This window comes from Ciconia boyciana, chromosome 1 (genome assembly GCF_034638445.1).
Source record: "Ciconia boyciana chromosome 1, ASM3463844v1, whole genome shotgun sequence".
Classification (NCBI taxonomy): Eukaryota; Metazoa; Chordata; class Aves; order Ciconiiformes; family Ciconiidae; genus Ciconia; species Ciconia boyciana.
The window spans coordinates 175,862,413-175,888,500 of NC_132934.1; the positions used below are offsets into that span (position 1 = coordinate 175,862,413).

Below are 26,088 nucleotides of genomic sequence, written 5' to 3' on the forward strand. Positions count from 1 at the left end.
ACTGAATGCTTAAATTTTAGAAGGTTAATGTTAAATTAGATGGGTGAAGCTGTCAACATAGGTAAATTATTTTAAAAGTGTCGGTGCAGAACTGTGTCTATATGTTGTCTGTTAGATGAATCTGTGGAAATGATCAATATGTTTTAAAGTATTTGAAGAAGCCTAGTATGGTCTGTGTATAGTAATAAAAAGAAATAAGAAAATTTGTATTTTATCATTTGCGCAAAATGTTGTATATCACACACATGCAATTTAGCAGGCAATCAAACCACATTTTAGTCAAGGATTGAAACTGCTGATATCCCTCTGAATTCACTGTGAATTGTGTCTGTTATTGGGTTCTGGTAGCTGGGTTCATGACATAACGTACATATTTTAGTGCACTTAAAAGACTGATAAATCTTTTCTTGTGATAATGAATTAACATGCTATTTAGACAACTGAAGACAAGGTATTTCTTGATGTTAACTCCAATAGGATTGCTAGTCTTAGTTTCAGTGTAAGAACAGTCCTCCAGTGCTGTAAACAAGGATAAATTAGTATAAATATTTTGCTTATTTAGAATGTTCCACTGAACTAATATTAATCTTTTCGGAGTTTTCTGAAGTAGGCTTACTACTCTCATCCTGCTCCCTGTAATTTGCTAAAGTTACAATGCCGGATTCTTTTAGAACTTATGTCTGCAACAACGCCAGTAACTCTACACTATTCCCTCTTAAAAATATACACTATTTCCAAAATAGCAAAAAACCCCAAAGACTTTATTTTTTAAATCTGAATTGGCATTAAGGGAACTTGGAAGTGCAGCTATCCAAACTGGTAAGTGCTGAATTCCATCTTCCCTCGCTAACTGTAATAGTTCCTCCTTAAAATACGTCTTTAAATATCTTATTTGGCACAATGCCTATTTTTTTTCAGTGCTATATGAGAAGACTTTAATCTCAAAATACATAATGTCCTGCATTAATTTTCAGCATGTTGAAACACTGAGAGAATCAGAAACATTTATAAAGATCAGATGTGTCTAAGCTCTCCAATCTGTAGTAGTTGTCTACATCTAGTTTTATGTATTAAATATAGATGTAATTTTTAATATCATTATCAGAAAGAAAATGCTGATAATCCTAATGTCCAGTTATATATGTTTAAAAGGATGAATGTTCAATCTGAATAGTAAATCTGGACACCTTAATTATATTAAAAGTTTATCATCCTTTTGTTTTTATAATCTTTATTTTTCCACAGACACCAGACTAGATTTGATTGCATAGCTATTAAAGGGAAAACTTATATTCATTTTTGTGGAAGTAAGGATGTACCTTATAATCCTTTAAAAAAATTCACATATAGTTGATCACTTTTTAGACTACAGATTGCTTTTATTTTATTTTGTCAGTGTTTTGACTCTCCTAATCCATATTTGCCTACTGTGTTTCAAAAGGGAATCAAATTGGTTTTGTGGTACATTAATGTTTTATGCAATATTCCATAGAGAACATTAAATAAAAATAAAAGAAAAAGGTTGACCTCTAACACTTACTCCCATTTCTTATGTCAAACTGGGAGATGTTGAAAGCCCTATATGGTCGTAACCCTTCTATCTAACTGTGACCCTCCTTAACATTAAGCAGGTGACTCGATTAAACATAAATCAGGCATAAAATGCCCTGCATGAGGCAGCACAGTGAATCAAGCAAATTATCAAATGGCAAAACTCATTCTGTGCTCTGGGCAATGTAAGCTGCCAGCACTTATACATCAAAACTTCACTCAATGTAAGATTGATTTTATTTTATTTTGTTTATTTTAATTCCCTACAGCAAGCTGTGTTAGTCGTGTAAAACGCTGTCTGCATCATTACGTTCCTAAGAAATGCTTTTCTTGTTTAGCAAAGGCTGATCACAATCTTAAGCAACGTAATCTATCTAAGACTAGATATGCTGCACTCTGTAGTGGGTTCTCATGGAGCTGATATTTTGTGCAATAATACTGAAACTTAAGCTACTGTGATTGTATAGATTTTTTTCTGTTTGTTTGTGTGTATACACACACTATCAACTTTATCAAAAATATGAGCACCAAAGGGATAATGTTATAAAATTGAATCACCAGTAGCCATTGAAGATATTTTCCAGTTTCAGTAAAGATGCTGGGATTAAAGCGTGTAAGTCCAATCTTAAGGCAAGAATGAATTTTTATGTAAGATGATACATGTCTTCCTTTCACAGTTGCTTTTTATGCTGCCTTAAAACATGTCAAAATAATCCCCAGCAGAGGAGCCTAAAAGGAATGTCAGCTCTGTGGTTATGTAAATCGAATTGAGTGCTTTACAGCAGGTTTAAGATTTTTATAACTCAGGAGTTGTTAACAGCCAGCTGGTTTGTATCTGTTTTTTATGGTTATTCTTGTCATAGGCAGCCTCCACAATTTTTAATTATATTTTATGGTATGTGTTTTCCCTCCTCTTGAATCCCACAGCCACTCTTTGCTTCAAAAGATATTTTCCACTGGGAAGAGAAGAAGCATTGCTTTGGGACTCCATCATTAGAAATACTGTTGTATAATTACCTCCTGGTAACAACAGTGGAGTGTGAATCTCCATCACAGATCTTTAACTTGCTATGCCAGGATGGAAATCTGTAGTATTCTGCACACCCGGTTAGGATGCGATGCCTGCAGCCCTTAGCTCAGACTGTTGTCTTCCGCTTTTAAAGAACTGATTTACAGTTTTTATTGCATTCACAATGCAAATTCCTCTTTGCTTCACACTTCAGGTTTGAATACATGCTTTGTGCTTGGCAGATTTGATTACCTTCCATGTTCTGGATCACCACTCATTTTGTAACGTACCTTCTCAAAAATTCCTTATTTTTTATTTATTTTAGTGACTGTAACAGTAGTACTGGACAAACGTAATCTTTTAAATGTTTTTATAGCAGTGTAATTTCAAGACTATAGTCTGTTCCCATCTGGAGTAGAATTAATTGAAAATATACAGAAGAGCACTTTTCTCTGAAAATAAAAACACCATGCCTGACAGCCTGAAAAGCCAATGCCTCATTTTTTGTTAGACTTTGAGAAGTTATGAAATATTTAGTTCTATATAACTGTGAAGACATTACCAGAAACTATGCATTCTTGAATGTTTTAAAGCATTTTGTGAGTGTCCTCCCTCCACGAAAGGAAACGGACCACTCTCTAATTGTCTTTAATGGTAGATGCTCCTATTGAAACACCTCCTCTCCTTGCAGATGTAATGATGTAAGAGCGAGAGTCTTAAATAATTGATCATATGGAGAAAGCTGTTTGTAAGGTGGTTAAAAGACTGTTAAGCTTGACAACAGTAAGATACCAGGAAGACTACTATAAGCCTTTTTTTAGGTGAGGTTGAGAAAATTAACACTTGTTTTTAGTTACAGTCTAAAATAGTTACAGTCAATCTCGCTTTGAAAAGCCTATTTTGAAAGTGTAAAGGAAATAATTTATGCTTTTGTGTTGTATTCCAAGAATTGATTTGTGTAATCCAGTTTCATTATTTTAACAGACCGAAATCAATAGAAGTATTATCATCATACCTAATGTATTCAGACATTATGACTCTATAGATCTTCTTGTATTACACAATATTATATTTAAATTTGAATGTTAAGTGTTTATTCTGACCCACTTACGGTCTAATGCCTAATGTCAGCAGCTTCTGAACTACAAATTCAAATATCTCTCTCTACTGCCTTGGCTTTATATTAATTTCTAGAGCTACACAGGAACGTACCATATAACTAAACATAAATACACGGGATAAATACTTATTATCAGAATTGGTTTATTTGGTAGAATTTTCTTTTTTTAATATAATTCATTAGGAAATTCAAACATCCTCAAAACAGTTAGCTTTAAAACTACAAGGTTGCTGAAAATAAAGTTTGAATATTGGTAAAAATATACTGCTCTTGCCAAAATACATTTTGGACATTTTGTCATAATACTATTATTTTCAATTTTTTCCAATATTGATCTTATTTGATAAAGTGAAGAATGCATAGGAAGACTGAAGCTGCAAATAATAATAATAATAACAACAACAAAAATAAAAAAGATACTGCTTCCAAATGCATAAGATAGGGGTGCAATCAGTGCAGAAATGGTACAATAGGAATAGCATGTACTAAAACGGCAAGATACATATTCTATTATTTTTAAAAAACACACATTATAGATACATAGATACATAGTATATTTAAAAAAAAAAATAAATAAAACATGACCTTGTTTACCAGATTAGGTACATACAAAATATTTCATGTTTTAGGAATTAGAGTACTGCAGCTATAGTTCATGGCTTCACCTCTCACTTACCCCAGCCAGATCTGCCTGTATTTGCTAATTGTGACCTACAAAATTAATCGTCATTTCTTTCTTCTCTAGGGCTGTTGAGGATAGTGTGTGCTGTTTAATGATATTTATTTGTTCAGGGTTCCAAAATATATCTACAGATGATACCCTGGAAACTAAAACTAATATATTGAATTTTTAGTTACTTATTGTAGCCATATTTTAATAATTTGAAATAGAAATATTTCTATATTGAAAAAAACGCTGGTTTAAGGCAGTACTGAGCCTGCCCTAAAGTCTATGTTTGGCTACCGGTGAAGCTCTTAGAAAATGGAAAGTTACCTACATATTTCAATTAGGCAGTAATATTTCAAAGAAGATATTCTTTGGGTGGTACTGTGTGGTCTGCAGTACCTGACCTGCTTGGAACAATTCATTTGAACAAATGAAAATACACAATTTTGACTAAACTTAATTAGAGAGTTTCTATAGTTATCAGATATTATCCATAAAGGTATTTTAGAAGAACAAGGTCCATGTCAGGATTGACTGAACCAATCAATCTGGAAAAACACATCAACAACTGAAGAGGCTGTTGTTCATGTAAGGCTTTAATGCATTAACTTGTGCTAGATGGACCTTTGCGTGAGAATTTTCTCCAATGTTAATACTTCTCTGTTTAAAACAAACATTAATTTTCTCCTTTTTGTGTGTGTACACTTCATTGTGGATTAGAAATGAAGTTGAGAATGGTACTTTTACAAAATATGTTCTTAATTCTGAATGAATGGAGAGGTAAAAAATGATGTATTTTCCTACTGTATCCTTGAACAGGTAACCTGTTGTAATAGTTTTCAAATATACACCTGTTTTTTCCTGCCTGCAAAGGATGGAAAGATTATTAGATGATCATATTGTTCCTCTTTCTTTTCAGGCCATTTTTTTAAATGTCTGATGGCTTTATGGTACATTTAGATTAGAAGTATATTTTTTAATCCTTAATATCCTGTTTTTCAGAATACGACTTCCTTTATAGTCAACAAAAAAATAACTAGTCACATTTTACAAACATAAGGTAAAATCATTATATTCCCTGTTGTTATTGTCAATGATTTAGAAACAGTACATTTCACATTTAACTATCTCAGGTAGTAACAGAAGGATGGGGATTTTTTAAAATTTCTTTTATTTTCATAAAGCCCTAAGTAGCTTTCAGGGAATTAAGATTTTTTGAGAAATCATCACAAATTGAGAGGTTTTTTGACCTCTTTTGGAAAATTGCTAAACCCTTGATCTTATTCCCTCCCTGCTTCAGAATTTCAATCGACCATATACTAATTTAAATTTCAATTTAGTAAAAAATCTTGTACCTGTTAAACTGATGGTTTAACAAAAAAAACTCCAGCTAAACTAACAAAAATCCTAAATGTTTATTTCCTATTCTTCGTTAATGCCTCATGGGCTGAAAAGTGTTTTGTGACCTTTTAAGGTGCATGGTAAATTTGAAAGCAATGTTTCACTTTCATAGTTCCTTTGTGGATTTTCACCCATGTACGCTTTACACTGAACCACTGCCCTCACTTCTTAGGCAAGTTTAGTTTGCATTTTATGGACTTTGTTTGACTTTATAGATTTAGAACCAGGGCCGATAACAATATTAATACACGCTTGGCACTTTCTTTTTATTTTTATAGCTTTGTGCAATTCTTGGCTGATTTATATTAATAATCCTTCTGTAAGGTAAGGAAGTATTATCTCTATCTAATAGGTAGATGGGAATAAAATTAAAATGTAGATGACATATCTGATACCTTCTGGTAGTATCAGAATTAAAATTCAAGAGCCTCTAATTTCTTCTTCTGCCTTTGGTTAGAACAATCATATTTTTAACTAAAAGGGTGAACTGCTTCGAAACTTGTTCAGATATTATTCAGATATTTTCTTTCACCATCTCTTTTCAGATTCTTCTTGCTACCCACTAAGGATTTCTGTGGAAGGGATGCTTGGCACATGTGGTTAAGCAGAGGTCTTGTAGGTGTGGGGTAATGATCTGTTTGGATTTAATTTAAAACTAACTGAAGATAAATCATAAGAAAATGGCAGACAGGAGAATCAGACAGGCCATCAGCTGTCTAACCAAGTGACTGACCTAGGGGCATCTCTAAAGCTGCCAAAATAACTGTTTATAGAATCTGTCAAAAAGCCAAATCCTACTGCTAGAAAAAATATCTTCCATAATTTTGCATCTGGGCCTTTTGTATGAACACATAGGATGAGAAAAAGAATGTAAATACATGGTATTTTGTGCTAATGGCATTCTGCAGATATTAGTGCTTCTGTTAACACTTGTGTGAAACACTCAATGCTAGTGAAGGACTGATTTGGGGAGAGAGAACACAAACGTAGGAGCTTTGAATTGGACTAAAATTTAATTTTTTGGTGTTTATATGGTAGCTTGAAATAAAAACAGTTAAAATATCTCTTTGCTAAAGGATAAGATTAAGGCGAGCTGATGCTGCGACTGGATGCAAAAAATATTTGATCCTATTGATAAAGTTGATATTTCATAGAATGGTTTGGGTTGGAAGGGATCTTTAAAGGTCATCTAGTCCATCCACCCTGCCATGGGCAGTGACATCTTTCACTAGATCAGGTTGCTCAAAGCTCCCTCCAACTTGACCTTGAACACTTGTCCCCAGTGATGGTGCATCCGCAACTTCTCTGGACAACCTGTTCCAGTGTCTCACCACCCTCATTGTAAAAAATTTCTTCCTTATATCCAATTTAAACCTACCCTCTTTCAGTTTAAAACCATGGACCCTTGTCCTGTCACTATGAGCCTTGGTAAAAAGTCTCTCTCCATCTTTCTTATAAGCCCCGTTTAAGTATTGAAAGGTTGTCATAAGGTCTCCCTGGAGCCTTCTCTTCTCCAGGCTGAACAACCCCAACTCTCAGCCTTTCCTCATAGGAGAGGTGTTCCAGCCCTCTCATCATTTTTGTGGCCCTCCTCTGGACCTGCTCTAACAGGTCCATGGCTTTCTTGTGCTGCGGACCGCAGAGCTGGACACAGTACTCCAGGTGGGATCTCATGAGAGAGGAGTAGAGGGGGAGAATCAGCTTGCTCGACCTGCTGGCACACTTCTTTTATGCCCAGGATACAACTGGCTTTCTGGTGTTCTGTTAGTTTGATGTAGAAATGTCAACAAACTGTTCATTTAGGAGATTGGAAGTATGAATCCATCCAAAATTGCTGTATATCATCAACATCGTAGGAGGCAATCTTTTTTCCATGCACTGCAGCCATTTTAGAACTCATTTTGTATTTCATACTCTTTCATATGAGGAATATCAATCACTTATGCTTGAACGGTAGCAGTTTCCAACATAAGTAGAACATTTCACTAAATTTCACTAAACTTTTCCTGCAATGTAAGCTTTCTTACAAAAACGTGAGAATGGAAAAAACGTACTTGCAAATATTTTTCTTCACAAACGTGGTCAGTTGAGACGGCGCTATAGTGCCACATTTGAAATGTGTTTTCTGTAGTTGAGAAGGGCAGGGTGTCAACAGCAAAGAGAGAAAAATGTAAATACAAATGCATGTACACTCCAGATTTGATCACGATACTACATTGTGCATATATGAATGCCTCCATAGATGATATGCCATCTTTATTAAATATTGTTGCTGATAGGACAGAACCATGTTGATTCATCTGCCTTTATTAGGTGAAACCTCACTGTATACCACCCATAGATTAGCATGCAGCTTAGATAAAACATGATTGTCTCGTGGCCTGTTATTGCCATTGAAAATCTGTTTTGATAGATGGAGGAACTACTCTTTTTCAAGCTTGGCAAAGAAATATAGCATGTGACTAATACGTCCAATTAAAGAACAGAATAAACAAAGAGAATGCTAGAAATGTCAAATAAATTTATTGAACCACTGGCAGAAAAAATTTCCTTAATTTTATGGGCTGTAAGTGTATCACAAAATTAAATCCAACAATAGATCTGCATCCTTTTAAAAAGTAATTCCTGTGTTTCCGAAACTGAGCATGTGTTTTAACATGTCTTAACTACTGCTTAAGAATTCAATTTTAAAGAAACTGAACAATTCAGTGTAAGGAATTGCAACAAACCCGGTCATTTCCCCTTGTTTCCTCTGAAACTTATGCATGCCAAAAAAGCTTGGAGTTCTGTATGTTAGCAGTCCACATGGCATGTTTCAGAGCACATGTATTCTTCACTTCACTTTAGAAAGTGGCCACCAAGCTCCTTGGGCTGTGTAGCAACAAATGCTGTAAATTATAATCAACAGTTTAGACCTGAAATCTTATTAGCTACCTGTATGACTTCCAAAGTGACTTCAAATCAACATTAGTATCAAATCATTAGAATGTGCATGTTGTTCTGATTTCTGGGATAAAGTAATACTAATGGTCCTGTTCCATTTTCCAAACAATTCATATGGAAAATTTTAGTCTAGAAGTTACCGCGTTGAAGAATAGTAATATCTAGAAAATACCAAAGAAATGCATATATTTATCAAAACCAGGCTATACATATTTTTATTTGAAAAATTAAAGACATTCTCTCCATATGCTTCATCTCAAGTGTTGATACTCTCATTTCTAAGTATTGAGATTGCATCCTGCAGTTGGTTGAAGTTAGATTACTCGTGGTTGGGGTAAAAAAGTGAGTCATTATCTAGACACTAATTAAATTTTTGTCAATTATTTTTATTACTCACTCTGTGCTAAACGTGCAGTCCATCTTGCCAATCTGAATGTCAGAGAATTCTATAACTTGGAATTTAGAAATTGTAAGAAGGAAGGTCATAACCCAGAAGAATGAGAAATTATAAAATGCATGTCCCATCCCAGTCTTGTGCGAATGTTGACAAGGTGTAGGAAAGTGATTTGCAGTAACAGACGGATTTGTGAAAAACCTAATCTACCGATAGCCTGTTCATTAATGGCTGAAGAAAAGATTAATTAAATTATATGCTGCAAATTATGATCTAGTTCTCCCTACAAAATGGGGAATCTGTGGAATACTGTTATCATATTTTGTCTGTTGATTTATGCCACCAACTTGAGAGCAGCACAGTAACATAAAATTTTGTCTTCTACAAAGTGTTGTTAGCAGTGTACATGTAATGTCTCATTTACACATGATATTGTGAGGATTTCTTGGGGTTCTGCCAAAGACAATCTTGAGATCCCCTTATGCTTACATGTTTGGTGAGCTTTGAATATTTGTCCATAATGAGGTAGACAGTGGTACCGGTCAGCTCTCGGCTTCAAAGATTATGCCTTTTGTGGAAGCATGTGTGATCACGTATGTAAAGCTGAATTTACAAATGGTTGCAGTTTTTCATAATATATACTGCAGTTACACTGATATGGTAGGGATTGTAGAAAAGTTACTGCATGTTTATTTTTGTATTATAACCAAATACAATAATTATGTATGCATTATAAATACCACGTTTTCCCCTTTAACATTATTCACAGTCTTCAGATGTTTACTTTTTGAGTACCAGGCAATTCTGAGGTACAAAACAAAAGTATTCAGAGATGTCAGTCTGTGATAACACCGTGGGCTTGAGAGAACTCCCTTGATTCGAGGTCATAATTTGGCGATGCTCTGACTGAGTGCTGGGACAAGACACAAGTGCACATCATCCCACTGTCATGCCACGGTTTGTACTGCAAAGAGATACAGGTGCCTTCAAATGTAAGAAGCCACCAGAGTGTGATTTGTCTCGTGCCTTTGCCAGCACTCAAGGTGCTGCCCATGGAATTTAGTGGCCTGTTACCCGGTGCAACAAGTAGAGCATATAGGTGAGAGAAGGCTGTCTGTAAGAATTGACTGCCTTTTCATCTGAAAGCAGGACTACACAGTGTTCCCTGTAAGTCATTATCACAGCTACTTTGTACAGTATCACAGTCCTGCATCGCAGTACAATACTCTGCTATCACTGTGCTGTATTAGTACATTTAGCCCCATGACTTGCCTCTGGCACAGCGTAATGCATAATGGATCTGATGAAACCTGAAAAAGAAAAGGGAAAAAAAAAAGAAGAAAGAAAAGAGCCCCAAAGCCACAGTGCAGCTCTTGGAAGTTACAACGCTTAAAGTGAATAGAGGGATGGAGGAGGAGAGAGGACTCTCCTGACCCTTACAGGTGAATTCTTTACATTTTGAAACATGAAAATTCTCTTAGCCAACTTTCTGTGTTAAAACAATGCTATATATGCCTTGAAATAACAGTGGATTTCTGGGATTTTTTCCAGCGTTGTACTGACTTCTGTCATTACAATGCTTGGTACAACCTGCTTTGCACACTGCAAATATAGAGAGAGGCAAACAGTAGAATATTATAGAACTTGTCAGTATATATTGTAATATAAAGCCTTCTGTTTTCTGTTTTGGGGGGTGTAAAACAATATCTAGTTTAAAGCTAAATATGACAAAACAGAGTCAAAATTGTTCTTAAAGATATTTTAAATTTTATTTATACATGTAGCATATTCTTATGCTGTTAATAAATAATCCTACAAAAACTTTCTTTAAAATACCTTTAAATAGTAGTTTATATTTTAGAAGTCTACTGAAGATACACTAATGGGCAGCTGTGATAATGTTTCATCTTAGTTAGGGAAGGCAATTGTTCGCAGCTAATGCCCTGCATTCCTTTCCTTCTCTTTTCATGAATAGCAATAATGCCATTTTCATTTCTTGGGGAAGGCAGGAGCCTGAAATAAGTCTGTAGCTGACTAGTCTTGTCCACTGAAAGTAAGAATCTAATCTTGCTTTCTTTGGGCAAAAATGTTACTTTGGGACCAAAGCCACAAAGGCCACAAAGGCTTTGATCCCACACTGAGTAAATATCGGTGGGCTGTTTCTTCAGTCTGTGGACCCAGTACAGAGAACAAGTCCTTCTGTGGGCACATCCATCCCACCAGGCTATCAAAGCTAAAACTGCACTGCTGTGGTCCACAGCTAAAATCTCATTTTATTCTGAACTTATTCTGATGCCACAAATACTTACACACGTGAATAAGTTAAATTTCACACACGTGATCAGGCATTTGGAGTACGGTGGCTCTATTGGAAAGCGTTTGGCAATTCTGTTTGCAAGGCTGAGCTCGGAAGTTGTAGGGAAACGTAATTCCATGGGGCCATCAGGCTGCCTCGACAGTGTTTAGATATTAGTTTAATCAAAGAACTGTGTGCCATTACCCCAGAATCTGTGTCAAGCTGTGGATTAGGTTTATAAAAAAAACTACAAAAGCTCCTGCTGGTTGAAAGATTATGAGTATTTAGCTACATTACTGCTGTTACAGGCATGAACACGTCCTTTCAGTATTTTTGAATTGTAGCAGTGTTACAATTAATTAATTGTGTCCGTCTAGTTATAAATTAGACTGAAGTTAAAGGCTAAGGCTTTATTAAGTACTACTGATTTTCTTATTGTTTTTGACTGTGTAACTTAAACTGAAATACACTTCTCTAAACTGGACTCAAAGAATATGTCATAAAAGACATTGTAGTTAGTCAGATCTAAGAAAGTTAAATCAAGGAAATTCATGGAACACCAATAGCTACCAGTAACTGTCATTATTTTAAACCTTTTAATTTCTCGTAACAGCAAGAATAGTGTTGTGAGAACATGAGATAATACACACAAAAAGAAGAAAGGAACTTCTGTTTGCAAAAAGTGCAGGGAAGTTGTTCCCATAATAAGTCATTCTATTAAACAAGAGCCATTATTGCACTCTAGCAATGCAAATGTAAAACAGAAAGTCTGTTAGGAACCAAGCATCATTGTTAGCATAATATATTGTTAGTATATATATTTTCCCTTCCCACATACTGTTGGTTTTTTGGTTTGGTTTTTTTTTTTTTTTTTTTTGGAATTGCATGCTATTCGGTTAAAGAGATTGTGGATCAAGATTTGACACTTAAGGAAAAGTATTTTTTTATATTGTTCAAAGCTGACCTCTGCTTTTAAAAAGGCTTGATCTGCACTTTTTCATCTGTTTAGAAGCATACATTTTTGGTTAAGAAATTGAAGACAATCTCTTTGTCTTTTTCCTAAGCTGGGGAGGCTGAGATAAAAAAGAATGCCTGCTTTAAAAGTCACACATGGCTGTAATTTAAGATTTTTTTACCTCATTGTCCATAACAGTTGAAAGAAACCTTCAATGAAAGTTTATTAACTAGGCCAATGCCTGAGGCAATAAAGGTTCATTTATTACCAGTTTCTTGGCTGTTTTTCTTCTTCTATTTTTCCGTTAAACTCATAGCGTAAGATAATACTTCACAAAATTAAACCTTTGACCTTCTGTGGAGTTAAGTCGCCTTTGATTAGATAAAGTAACAATTTATGGTCCAGCATGAGGTTGCACATGAAATGAATAATGCAACAGACTGAATGAGAACTGAGAATCTATTGCTTTTGAAAAGATGACTGTTGTTTAAGAAAGAATGTTATCTCTTAATTGTATTGTAGTGATGCTGCATGCATTCCAGTAGGTTTTTAAACTGTTGCTGAAAAGTACAATATAGTCAGGCAGTTATGCAGTATACATTGTTTAATTCTGTCACAATTGCAACAAGCCAATAATAAATTCACAGATTACAAAACCCTGTTAAGCTGTAAAAGTTAGTAATTTGTTGTGGTATTTGAAATGCACTTTGTGATTTCACTTTTTACTCTTCAGTACAAAGGAATAAATCCACAATAAAGAATAACTTCATGGAATGTAAGTCCATCAGTTCCATAAATGGCAAATATTAGTCATAAAATAATTACATTTACACATTTTTCTGCAGCATCATTGAACCCTCCAGTAGTTCTCATTCAAAAAATACAGTCTTAGTATTAATTTTTATCTACTTTTAACAAAACAAATCAAGAGGACACTACTTCTTTCTAAGTCAATGTTTTATTTCTGCAACTGTGTTCTTGATTGTGGAGACACATTGTAAATAAAAAGATTTTTAGATTTGAAGATTGCTATGGAAATTTAGCTCTCTTGCTTGTTTATTTTAAATGCAATACCCAGACCTCAAAATTCATATTGTAAATTAGGAGTAGTTACAGGAAAAAGGTCTGATTAGTCTGATGAACAACAGATGGTTTGAGCCTCGCATACACTGGTTTTCTCCCAGTGCAAGACTGGCAATTTCATTTTAGTTGCACCAGTCTAAACCAGATCACATGGCTGAATTTTTCTAAGTATTCCTTCTTTAACAATATTTAACGTGCAATTAGTTATGTCACTTTTTTTTACAACTCCTATAATAATAGCCTTTTTAAAGATGTTCAGAAATGATCTGGATGAGCAGTTTATGCTGAACCACGCAAGTTGAACAGGAAAACACAGCTAGAAGGGCCAGACAAGAATTTCTTGATTATCCCAAAATAACAGGTAATGAAATTTTTAGGGTATACCAATATTGTTCTATTGGATCAATCCAGGCAGCTTAACAGAAATAAGGCTTCTGGATAACTGTGAGATTCCAGGCCTGCATGATACATAAAGAATGCTACTAATGAAAGTCAGTATATTTTAGCGGAATATTATGGTGTAGTCTGAAGTTCCCCTTTCTGCAATCCAGTCTATGTAATCAGACCTCTGTCCTCCTGCAGATTGCTTTCCCCTTCTTGTTTTATGTATCACACTATATAAAACACCCATTAGATCAGAGACTAAGGTTAGGATCCTATTTCATTTGAAATAACTAGGCAGCAGCGTAATAAGCTACCAAAAACTTGTACCTGAAGTGCTGAAACCCGTGAAACCAGTGCAATAATCTACAGTGATCGGGGTCAAGTCCTAGAAGGTAACCCTGCCTTTCTTTCTCAGGCAGAGTTTTTCAGATTTTAGTAAGAATTTTGCCCAAGTAAGAACCTCAATATGAAATCTGGAATTAAGTCAAGAAAAGATATGAATGATTTTCAAGTCAGTACCACTGAAATAAACTATAGGAAAAAGGATTAAGCATTAATTTGAAATAATGAAAGGAGTTCTTTCAGAATTTAGATGAGATTTGGACCTCCTCCCACGCAATGAATAAAGCGTTTCTGCAGAATGTACTTTCCAGCAAATAAATGAAATTAAATGTAACACACTGCTGACAGTCATATTTTGGTTTTTTGCCTGTTCTGTGATGGCAAAGGTAAGGTATCTTGAAGAAGTTCTCAAAGTCTACTTTGAGAGGTCTCAAAGTCTACTACTACTAAAGAAAGAGGTTGTGAAAATCTGTATATATATTATTGGATTTTTTATGTACCCATAAATATATATATATATATATATATGGTATATATGAAGGAAAGTAATAGTTATATAAAGGATGTTATTAATTATTTATGGAAATAACTATTAGGAATTATAATTACTATTAGGCATAGTTATATGAAGGGAGTTAAAAGTGAATTAAGATCAATTACTTAAATAATTTTGTAAGTTGTCCCAGGACCAAGTTTAGGCATACAATTAAAAAATGTGTATTTTGAGACATATTTGAGGCTGAAAAAGTTACACTCATAGGTCCTTTTCTTCTTTCCTTCACAAATAGGGTGTGTTGTAAGCTGCTCGTGCCATCAAAACTGAAAATTTTAAGAGCTCTCTCTTAAGGCAGGGAATAGTATTTGTTGGAAGGCAGAAACCCTGGATGTGATTTAGTGCCCACCAGTAATTCATACACATTTTGAAAATCTGTCAGGGTATATGACAGCTCTCTTGGGCATTTTGCTTTTAAAACAGAATTGTTTTCTGAAGATGCTATGTTTTTTGTCATTGTTTTCCATTTCATTCACTCATTTTTCAGCATTAGAGGCCACACATACTGGGCATACTTCTGGTCTCATTCTCACCCACAAAATTCTGACTTCAGTAGAGTTGCATGGGTGTAAATTAGACTAGAACTTGGCAGGAGAAAGCTTATGATTATATTTGGCAGAGGCAGCAGGCTGCAACTTTATTAACATAATTAACAGCTACAAACACACCCAACAGGCCAAAGTAATCTGGTGACAGAAGAGAGAAGGTCTTTGTAGGAAAGGATCATTCACGCTTTCTTTTGGTGTTCTGCTTCTTGTTCCTGAGTTCCTACTAAGGCTTGGAGAGCTTTCAATTGAGCTGTAATTCAAATTCATATGGCTCCTACAAGACACCTTGAACAGACTTTTGCTGATGAGTCTATAGGAACTGTCAGCAATACGGAGATTACTTCAGAAGCATGATGGTTGAATTGAACTTTACTTTCTGATGTTTTGCTTTTTGAATTAAATTGTTGGACAAGATTAATTGCACGCAGTAAGAGATTTAAATGAATAGCTTTATAAAGCATTAAAGTTCTAAGTATGTCACATGGGAAAAAAGCTGTAAGGTTTACATGAATAAATGTATTTAATGCATAAAATGTCTAGGCTAATTTTTTAATTCCTTTACTAACATCTTTTATTGAAAAACCATACTTTATTCATCCATCTTAGTTATACTGCTGTGGTTGTGGTAATTTAATATTCCTGCTCTTCGCTAATCTTCTGGTTCAACAGAAGTAAACAATAGGTTTCATAAATTAAAAATACGCTCTTCAGAACATGCTTCTAAAGATAAAAAACAAGGCTGTAAACATTTATGACTGAAACAAACTAGATTGTTCAAACACTGCCATGATGTATCATGTATATCAATATGGCACTGATATCAGTTAGAATGCAAACAAGGTTTTAAATGATGTGCCCCTTCATTTCAGCTGGAGAATCCGCTTTACACCATCTGCCTATCAGATGGTTAGGAACCAGGACTGCGTATTAATGCCACATGTTCGATTTTCTTTCCTCTTGTAATGGTTAGATTCATATTGCTAATAGCTGTGCGTGAGCACTGTCGATGAAATTTGTGTGACGATGGAGTGATGAGATATTTATAAAGCTGCCTGTCTCACTGCATAATCAGCAGGAAGAATGCCAGACATAAACAACTTATCAATTTCAGAATATTAATGACAACCACTGTTGACTTTAATCCATTGAATATTTTGGCCTGGATACTTTTTAGCTGTTCAAATAAATATTTGTAAAGAATAAAAAATATCTAAGTGGCTGTTCGGTGTGATCCGTATTTCTTTCATTTCAGTTGCCTTTACAGGTGACTTCTGGTTATCTCATATTTGAAGATGAAATTTCTGTAGTGTAGAAAAGTGTGCACCTCGGAAATTCCTTGGCTACTTGTTGTAAGAGTAAAGTGATATTAAATAATGTTTAGGTCAAAAGGCTTTCTCAAACAACCAATTTAAAAAAAATCCCAAGTATTTACCCAAGTACATACCCATACCTGAACTGTAAAGTTCAGAATTTTAAAACATAGATATAGATACACAGCAGCTTATTAGCCTCTTCTGTTTATAATATATTTGGCTGCCTTTGCTAGTGACATAAGTGAGATAAGTCGGGCCCTGTGCTAGAGAAGAAGTTTTGTCTTGTACCATATCACAGTGCACCTGTGGTTATAATGCAAGGGGCTCTAGTCACTGGCTCAGGACCTTCCTTACCGCTTGCTTTGCCATATCGTGACAGTCAAGGGGTAGTAAAGCAGTAAAGCAGAAACTGTGCTGTAGGCTGGAATTGCTATGAGGAGTGGCATTAAATGATAATTCCGAGGATTATTCCTTACTCACATTTCCCCCCCACTTACACCGGTGCTTATACGAGACATGCGTTTCAGATTCGTACAGTTTAAATTAATTGCCGTATAGCAAAGTAATCATTTCAATCACTTATGCGGTTGTACGAGAGAAGGAATGAATTTAGAAGTTTAATTTCTGCTTTTTTAAATTATCATTTATTATCACAAGCATTATCTTGCAAAAATCGTACTACAGAACTAAGCAATCTGTATTTTACTTTCCCAGTCGCTATCCAAAGGTTGTGGCTTCCTCTAGAGAGAAGCATTACGGCCTACTTTGGAGAGAAACACTGAAGTATACTTCTTTGCAAATTTTGTAGCAAAAGAGAGTGTGTATTTTACTGGTTCTGTGACCTGGTCATTACCCCAGTGAGCCACACTATTTACTATTTACAGGTGGGCTCCCAAGCCCAATGTCCAGTGTCTGTTTAATATGGTATTTTTGGAAGCACTTAAAAACTGCTGGTCTGGAAGTGCAGTCACAGCCAAAAGTTTGAGGCCTACTGTTGAATTCATTAGTTGTATCGTATTTGAATATTCCTCCGAAGGATTGTTCTTGAAAGATGCTAGTTTTAGCTTGTCAGTGATGTATATAAAAAAAGGAAGTATAGGTTATTGTATTGTTTAATGAGCACAGGATGCAAACCAAAGTTCAGAGGTGCACCATCCCTTTTTCTGTGGCCTAATTTAGGGACTGTAACCGAATTTGTATAATGTATAACTTCATATCCTTCCTCTAAGGTAAAAATATCATTGGAAGCCATCCATGTTATTGTCAATACCTCCTTAAGATCAAAACATGCATAATTTGTAATAGTAGAAGAAGCTAAAATAAAATTAAACCCTTGTATTTATCCACCTTCTGATTTGATTTTTGGCTTTTGGTACATCTTCTTCTACCTGAAGTAGCAGTTTTCTAAATAATATCGATCAGCCTTTGCAGGATGCAATTATCACATACTTGGTAATTCTTATTGCACTTGGAGGTGTTAGGAGTCAGCCTGTGAGGAGGGTCGGGAGGCTGGAACTGTTTGCTGATCTTCAGGCGGTCATGCAAAGAAATAAAGGAGAACAACCTTGAGTCAAGCCACAGTATATTCAAAGGCACCTCATATGCCACCTCGTTGTTTTCCCTGGGACGGCAGAGATTCCTGATGTCCGTTCACCTTCAGCCTTCTCCCCGCTGGATTTCGCCTTCTGTCTCTCCCCATGGCTAGCTGAAAACATGGCAAGAGTGAACTCATTTTCCATTTAAGGAGGCAGAGGAGACAACCAGAGGCTCTTAGAAGCAATGGTGGTAGCAATATTTACCTCAGCAGCCTGGGATTATTTGCTTATTTGGTCTTCCCTGCTAAATTGCACTCTTCCTTTGCTGGGCAGCAGCCTGGGCCCGCTAGAATAGTAAGTTGTGGAGTTAATTCCTCTTGAGATCCATAAGACACTTCACACCTCTCAGAGCAGCTGAAAATCGGACAAGCAGGCACCTTTAAACTAATTACACTGAGTTTTTTCAAGCCTTCTCCATGGTCAGGGCAAGAATCTTGATTCAAAATGACTGAGGGTGTGTTCTTCTCATGTGGCATCACAGGCTGAGGGCTGAGATTGCATAATTGCATAAAACTCACCTGGTTTGATGCCTTCTCTTTATTTTCTTACGTTTAATTCTCTTCAATTTCCATCTCTGCCCCCTGGACCAGTCGTGTGGGGTAGGCAGCTCTTGTGAAGTTTGACGCTGACTTGTCTCCGCTACCACCCAGGCTGGGGCAAAGGGATCTGAGGGGGTAGCAGCACTGCTCGGGGACCGCAGAAAAATTACCCTGCTTCAGAGAAGAGGGCAAAAATTTACAACACTGAGTAAAGACTCTATCTAATTTTGAGTTTTGAAGGCATTGCTGGACCATTTCTCTAATTGCTTTTGACAAAGAGAACTTTTCTCGTTTTTGTAGAGCATTCTTGTAAATGGCTGGATGGCAGAAATTTGGTTTGGTAGGAAGAGCACTTGGATTGCCTGGAGATGGCTTTGGGATTGGGATTAAATGGGTTTAATAATTCCTCTTCTCACTGATAAATACCTTAATGCCTTGAAGTTTTGGGGAAAGCAAAATAAGTATTTTACCAATGTTCAGCATTACTAACCTTTCTTCTAAAAACACTTCCTAGAATGCCCACATCTCCTTGTTAGGTGTGAAATGAGAAATAAATGTCTGAGTTCTTTCATCTGTTACTCTTAAATAGACATTATAGACCTGTTTTCTTCTGTTGGCAGACATTTGAGATCTAAAGTTTTGTTTTTGTTTTTTTTAAGTACAGTTACGTACATGTTCACCTATTCATAGCCAGACACTTAAGACACTATTTTGAAGCTAAGTTAGATTTCTGAAAGCGTGTATTTGTATCTCCAGTTAGTTATGATTGTGTTATGACTGCAGTTACTGGTTACTAAGTTGAGATTTAGGTGGACATATAGAAGTAACTATCTAAATAGGATGAGAAACATTTTACTTGAAAAAGTTGACAAACTTCAAATCAAACAAGAGGAATAATACTCTGCAATGTTCTCCGTTCATTCCGTAGCAAGCATAAAGGAAGAGTAACATTCTTAGTCCCTACAATAATGAAGAATCATAGAATAATGTATATTAAATTTTGTTCATACTTCTTTGCAGGCCTGACAGCAGCAGCTGCAGCGGCAGCAGCTGCCACCAATGCCGCCATAGCAGAAGCAATGAAAGTGAAAAAAATTAAATTGGAAGCTATGTCCAACTATCATGCAAATAATAACCAGCATGGAGCAGACTCTGAAAATGGAGATCTGAATTCAAGTGTCGGTAAGTCTCAGACACAGCACTATTATATGTCCATAATGCTCTGATATTTTATTAAAATGGTCATCCTTCTGGACTTCCTTCTGAAGTCCTTGATTTGGTGTAAAAAGTAAAAAGTTGCATATTTGTTTTCCTTTTCTTACTGTTTTTAGTTTTATTTTGTATCTGACCTTTACACCAGCATTCAGCGTTGTTGTTACTATTACAAAAACATTCTTTCCTTTGCAGGTTACTTTTGCAGACTCCAGTTAATATTTTCCATGAAAGAAAGTGGTTTGATTGCTTAGAGTTCATTTTTCAAAGTACAGGTGGGGTGACAGATGATGGTGTCAAAGTGAAATTTAACAATGTCTCCTGCTCAGTGTGCTGGGTATCGACTTTAGGTAATTCAGAACACAAGCTTGAAAGCAAAATATTTCATACTTTCATGTGCCCTGTGACAAAAGGAAAACATACATACACAATAAATTATTGCCATGCTCTGCAGTTCCTATCATATTTTATTTTAATAAACACATTCTTAAAATGTAGTTAACAGGATTTTCCATTTCTTAAGCAGTCATCAGCACCTCTTGTTCTTTCTCAAGAAAAGAATTGTTTCAGTATACTTTATTCATTTGTTTGGACGATTTGTTTTGCTAAAGCATACTTCAAAGCTCGAGTAACTTTTTGTTGTTGTTGATTAAATCTTTAATCATCTGTGTGTGTCTGCTGTAAAATGTTTTGTTATGCCATTTCATTGTATTGGCTCCTTTTATCATGTTGAGACAGTATTAACTCAGCAACAGAAATTCAATGACAAAGAGGTATGTTCAGAAGACTGCAGGCAAGATTGGTGTATATTGGAAAAACATGGCTTAAGATAGGGATTTTTTGTTTGTTTTTATTTTGGCTCTTTTGTTTAGTTGTGTTTACTTTTTGGTTTTTCATCTCCTAAATACATTTGAAATGAGTCTTAGAGAGTTATGTACTGGCCTTAACATAAATAAATACGTGTTTGTGAACAGCATTTCTGTACAGTTCGGTAGGCATCAGTAGGCTATTATTTAGAAATAATGTGAATTGCAGTTCAAAGAACCGGTTCACCTAGGCACACGCTATTTTAAATAACAACAGTATGTATGCATTACTGCATAAGGAGACAACCAGATTTTTTGTTTTCCTTTTAAAGAAAGGCTTAAAAAATGCTTTTGTGATGGCAAAGAAAATAGTCTTAAATTAGTTGTGTTAGTACCCAGATACCAACACGTGCAGTCACTAGAATATTAGTGGAAAGATTGTCCTCTTGGAGAGAAGACAAGAGCGGGTAGAGAGCAGGTGTCTTTGAAATCTGGGAGGAGGAGATAGGTACAAATGAAGTGGAAGGACCAGGTGGCCCCTAACGTACTGGAAGAAAAGTGAAGTAACGAGAAAGAGTAAAAAATGTAAATACAAACTGAGAGGATAAAGAGTCTGTACTAGAACTAGAAGCTAGTTTAGATTTGAATTTCACACTTAGTTGAATGCCTTATGTGAAATAAAATGTTCAAATATTGGATTATGGAACTGTATTCTGCTTGGCAGTTCTAGTGACAAACCACTTGTACATCCATGGATGGAAAAGGTAACAGGTAATCAACATCTAAACCACGTGAAGTATTTGTGGTAGAGTGGATGGAGGGAATATCTGAATTTCCTCTGAATAAAAAAGAAAAAAAATCTATTTTGAACTCATTGTTTGAGGCATAATTTAGATAACTAATCTGCTCTTACACAGCTTAATCATTTTCCCTGTTTAAGAAAATACATTCTTGCTATTTTAGTAGGGCAAAGTTAGCGAAGCAAGATTATTTATTGTCAATGTCAAAATTTCCTCTCAACCCCTTAACTTACTTGTTAACTTCAGTTAATTTCCCAATTTAACTGAATGAAGAATTGAGTTCATTTTGTTCAGAAAAAAAATGGCTCTTCTGTGTAGAGTGAATAGCATTCCAGTTGTCTCCATTCCATGAGGAATGGCTCTGGAAATACAGTGTGCTTGTTGGTGCATCCAGTCTTGAGCTATATTCTTCCTGTGGAGGTTTTCTCAAAAATTGTTTGCATTTATTTGTTTCTTTTATAGTGAGCCCTATCTAACGTCCAGTGTTGGTTATCCCTATGGAATCAGAGAAGTGATTCCTACTACTACTAATGCCAGGGTTTTATTAGGTACATTAAGAGTTAAGTCTCTATTACTTGCATTTTTGAAAATTAGCATATTGTATTATCTTGACAAGAACTCGTATTTCAAAGGTGTTGCTTTGTAGTAGGTGTGTGCTTTTTTTTCCTACATTTTTTTCAGATGTTTATTTATGTCTTTTCAAATAAATATTACCAAGTCCATATACCATTAATGTTTTAAATTATGGCTTGTTAGGCATGAATTTGAAATAGTACGTTACTGAATGCTGACAGGAAGAAGGAATAAAACAAGGAAGAAAATAACCTGCTTTTGGTTTATATTTTAAATGATGTTACGTGCCTGACCAAACTGAAAAGGAACAAACAAACTAACCAACCAGGCTAAAAGCTTACCTGATACATCTTAGCCCATACGTAACAGGCATTATGGTATATTAGTGTACATGGATTGATCATACCATGTTCTTTGGCTGTTCCAATGCCTATGTAAAAGAAGAGGAATAAAATTCGGGCTCTTGAGTTGAATTGTCATGTTTACTTCTGAATCGTCTTGCTTTTTGGTTTTAATCAGATGCTTAATGTGAATTATAGAAGTAATTTTTGTAGATGAACATTGTATAATTATACAGAGCACTACACAGATTTATTAACTTGGTCCTTTGAAACAATGGCCAAAAGGTTAGTGAGTGAAGGGAGTTAAAGGAAGCGAATGATACTAATAAGTAATTATTTTATATCCCTCAGTTTTGTATGGTAACCTTGAGCTTGCATCCTCCCACCAGAATTATCATTTTAGAAGGGGGGGGAAAAGGAAAAAAAAAAGGAAATTACAGAGGAATCAGAGTGAGGTATTAGCACACTGAGTAAAATATATGGCTGCAACGCCTTTCTCCCCCATCCACAATCAATTGGATTCTTTTAGTTTAATATTTACTTGCTAAGATGAGATGCTAGTCTGCATGGTGATAAACAGTCTGCTACTGGCATCTGAAGGTGACCTGTCAGTTCATATGGACAAATCTCCTGCTTACTGAAATGTACAAAATAAATCATTAAAGCAGGCAGGTGCTCATTCCCAGATTTAAATCACCATAGATTTATGATTTGAATTAATGCTTCATTTGGTCATAGAAATAGATGCTGAGACAAATGATACGCAGTGGTTGGGGCTTCCATACTGTAGCCATCCTAATATTGATTACTGAGATGTCTTTGCAATCTCTTGTTTATATCAAGTACTGTCTTGTGACAGCTTGGCTGATATGAGCTACATTGCAGATAAGAAGGAAAAATGTCCTGGGTTCTTTTTAGTGGCAATTCTACATACAACATGCAGGATAGATGAATTACTGTTTTTTTGTTTAAAAAATGAACTCTGTATGGCAGCAAACAAAAAAAGATTATGCTGTGTGTTGTTGGTTTTTTTAATTGCAGAATTAAAAAAAAGAGAGTGACAAGGTCAAACTTTATATTTCATTGAAGAGGTTCTGCTCTTTGTCATATTACCATCTTAGGTTGATATTAGGATCAGTTTTATATTTACCGTCTAATACCCCAAAGTTATAGATAGGTAGAGCAGCTCAATTATTTCCTTGCTGCTTAAGTACTTACTGCCCTGCTATCATACTTCATTAACCTGCAGCAGCAAAAGCTAGAAGCCTTTGAAAATAAATAAGTTTAAAGCTATTTCTGTGAGCTAGGCTTTGCTATCTATAACTTGGTAGGAAGTGAAGAACAGTCCCTATACTTTTGCTTCCCGAACATTTTATATAATGAAAACACTATGCATATACTTTAGGGAATACTCAAAGGATTTGTAAAGACCTTTGCCACTTGCTAAAATCTGACTCATAAAACTTGTAAACAACTATCAACAATAGTAAATTACTTGCTTAGTAGGAAATGAGTTCATATCTATTCAAAATGTGATCACAAAACAGATGTCCCAAGAAAATGTCATTGTTTAAACTACATTCATACAAAAAAACCTGCTATTATTTCTTTAAGGAAGTGAAGCAATCATGAAGACTTTGGTGTTCTCAGTTTCTAAACACAGTTAGGAAATACAAGGCAACATTTTACACTTGGCTAGCATGTTAATCCATAAACAACCACAAAATGTGTTGAAAATTAAGAGGTTTTCTTGGCATGTTAGGTTTCCTATTCATCTGCATTACCTTGCAATATTTAAAATTATGAGACAAACGCAAGGTTTCCTGTGATCTGTTGTTCAAAAGTAACGGTTGCTTGCATACTATTATTCTTTTTTTTTCATCCAGAATCAGAGATAAAATGATTTAGGTGAAATTATTTTTCTCCACTGACCTTGCCCAATAATAGAACAGTACAAAATGCAGTCATTTCCTTTTTCTAAACACACGTGTCTATTTTGAAGGAAAGAATTACTTTTATGGTTTCAGGAAAAAGTCTTGGAGACCTTGAAAAAGCAAATACAAGGAAACAGAGAATGCAGGCCACTGAGCACAGCTCTGCAGTTGCACATCTGATTCTCTGCCTTGGCAATGTTAATGAACCTCAAATCCTCCCTATAATTAGATGAGGGAATTGCTTATATTTTCAAACAGATGATGCTGCTATAATGAAACGATTGACAGGGAACTTAAGAGTGTCTACAGTAGTCATTTGGTTTCCGGGTTTGGGGTTTTTTTTCTTTTTTTTTTCTTTTTCTTTTTTTTTTTTTTAAGTGTAAAAAGAAGATTGGCTGTAGATACAGGTCCTGGGAGAGGTAGTAATTTACACAGAATGCTATGACAGGTGTCTTTGTATAGCACAGAAATAAAATGGAAGAGAGAGGAATGATGGGCAGGTACAGCAATTTTTTGGGAGGGGGTGTCCTGTGCTTATTCTGCTTGGGTTCTTTAAAAGGGGCCGAGACTCAAGAGATGGATCCGGATTGAGTGCACAGCTGTAACTGCTGATGAGCTAATTGCTCCTTATCTCTCAGCCCCATTCATCTTCATTTTTTACCAATTACTGAGAATTATCTGTGTTCTCAGTTGGATATGAGAGTTAATCCTTTTTGGTTAAGCTGGCAGTACTGTGAGCAGATTCCAAATCATAGGGTGAAAAAGCCAGAGCAAGCTTGTTCTCAAACTCTCTCCAGTTCAATGACAGTATCACTAGTTCATAAGAATTTTTCTGTTGTTTAACAGATTAAACACTGATTTTTTTTTTACTTTAGTACTTTTATTAATATGTATTTTTCTCTTAGCGAAAACTCAATGTGTATGTTCCTAGGTGGATGGATGTGCTTCCTTTCTAAAAATATTCACTTGCAAAAATGAAAATAAGACAAAAAGTAACTTCAGACCAGAAAGATTCTTTGCAGTATTTCAGTGTTTATTGTACGGTACATAGCACTTCTTTTAACGACAAGACTGTGCATGTAACTTTGATATCATGGGACATAAGACAAATGCTTGTCAGTGACATAGATCTACTTTTGTAAACTTATTTGAGATCTGTGGATGAAAAGTGTTGTCAAAGTGCTAGCAAAGGCATAATCCTACAGCCTTAAGGACAAATACGCAAAGTTGAGCACATCGTAGTTCAAGCTAAAGGAATGCTTTCATAAAACTGTGATTGGGAATGCACAGAATACCAGAAACATCATTTGGTGATAGTCAGGTCACTAAACTTCATTTTGGAATTTTACATGTCTTCATGGTGGCATGCGAAAAAAAAATCTTGAATTTCATAGCTAAAATATAATGTTAGTCTATCAGCCGAGAATATAATTTCTCCGGATCTGCTTCCCTAGCCTTTAATTGTGATTGTTAAATTTGCTAAACAAGGCAATGAATTGGATATTATGATCTGAACACCAGTTAGTGAATTAAGGGAATTATTAGCAAAGATTCAGCATTTCATGTTGGACAGTCAGTTGTGTTATGAGTCCCTCATCTAGATTAAATCCTCACTATGGGATTCATTGGAACAAATGTAGACATTTGCATCCAAGTTAGTCACCTTAGACTCAACGGACAGGAATAGGCAATTGTAGGGGTGATCCATCTCATCCTAAGGTAAATGGCA

The 26,088-nt window shown here is 35.4% G+C and overlaps 1 protein-coding gene across 5 annotated transcripts in view; it reads left to right on the forward strand.

The window, feature by feature from the left end:
- Positions 1 to 26,088, forward strand: part of DACH1 (dachshund family transcription factor 1) — a 367,345-nt gene that overhangs the window by 172,668 nt on the left and 168,589 nt on the right. For all 5 annotated transcript variants that reach the window (XM_072850103.1, XM_072850101.1, XM_072850099.1 and 2 more), the window contains exon 3: positions 19,714 to 19,875. In XM_072850103.1, the coding sequence (XP_072706204.1) occupies positions 19,714 to 19,875 (162 nt within the window). The remainder of the gene's footprint in view (positions 1 to 19,713; positions 19,876 to 26,088) is intronic.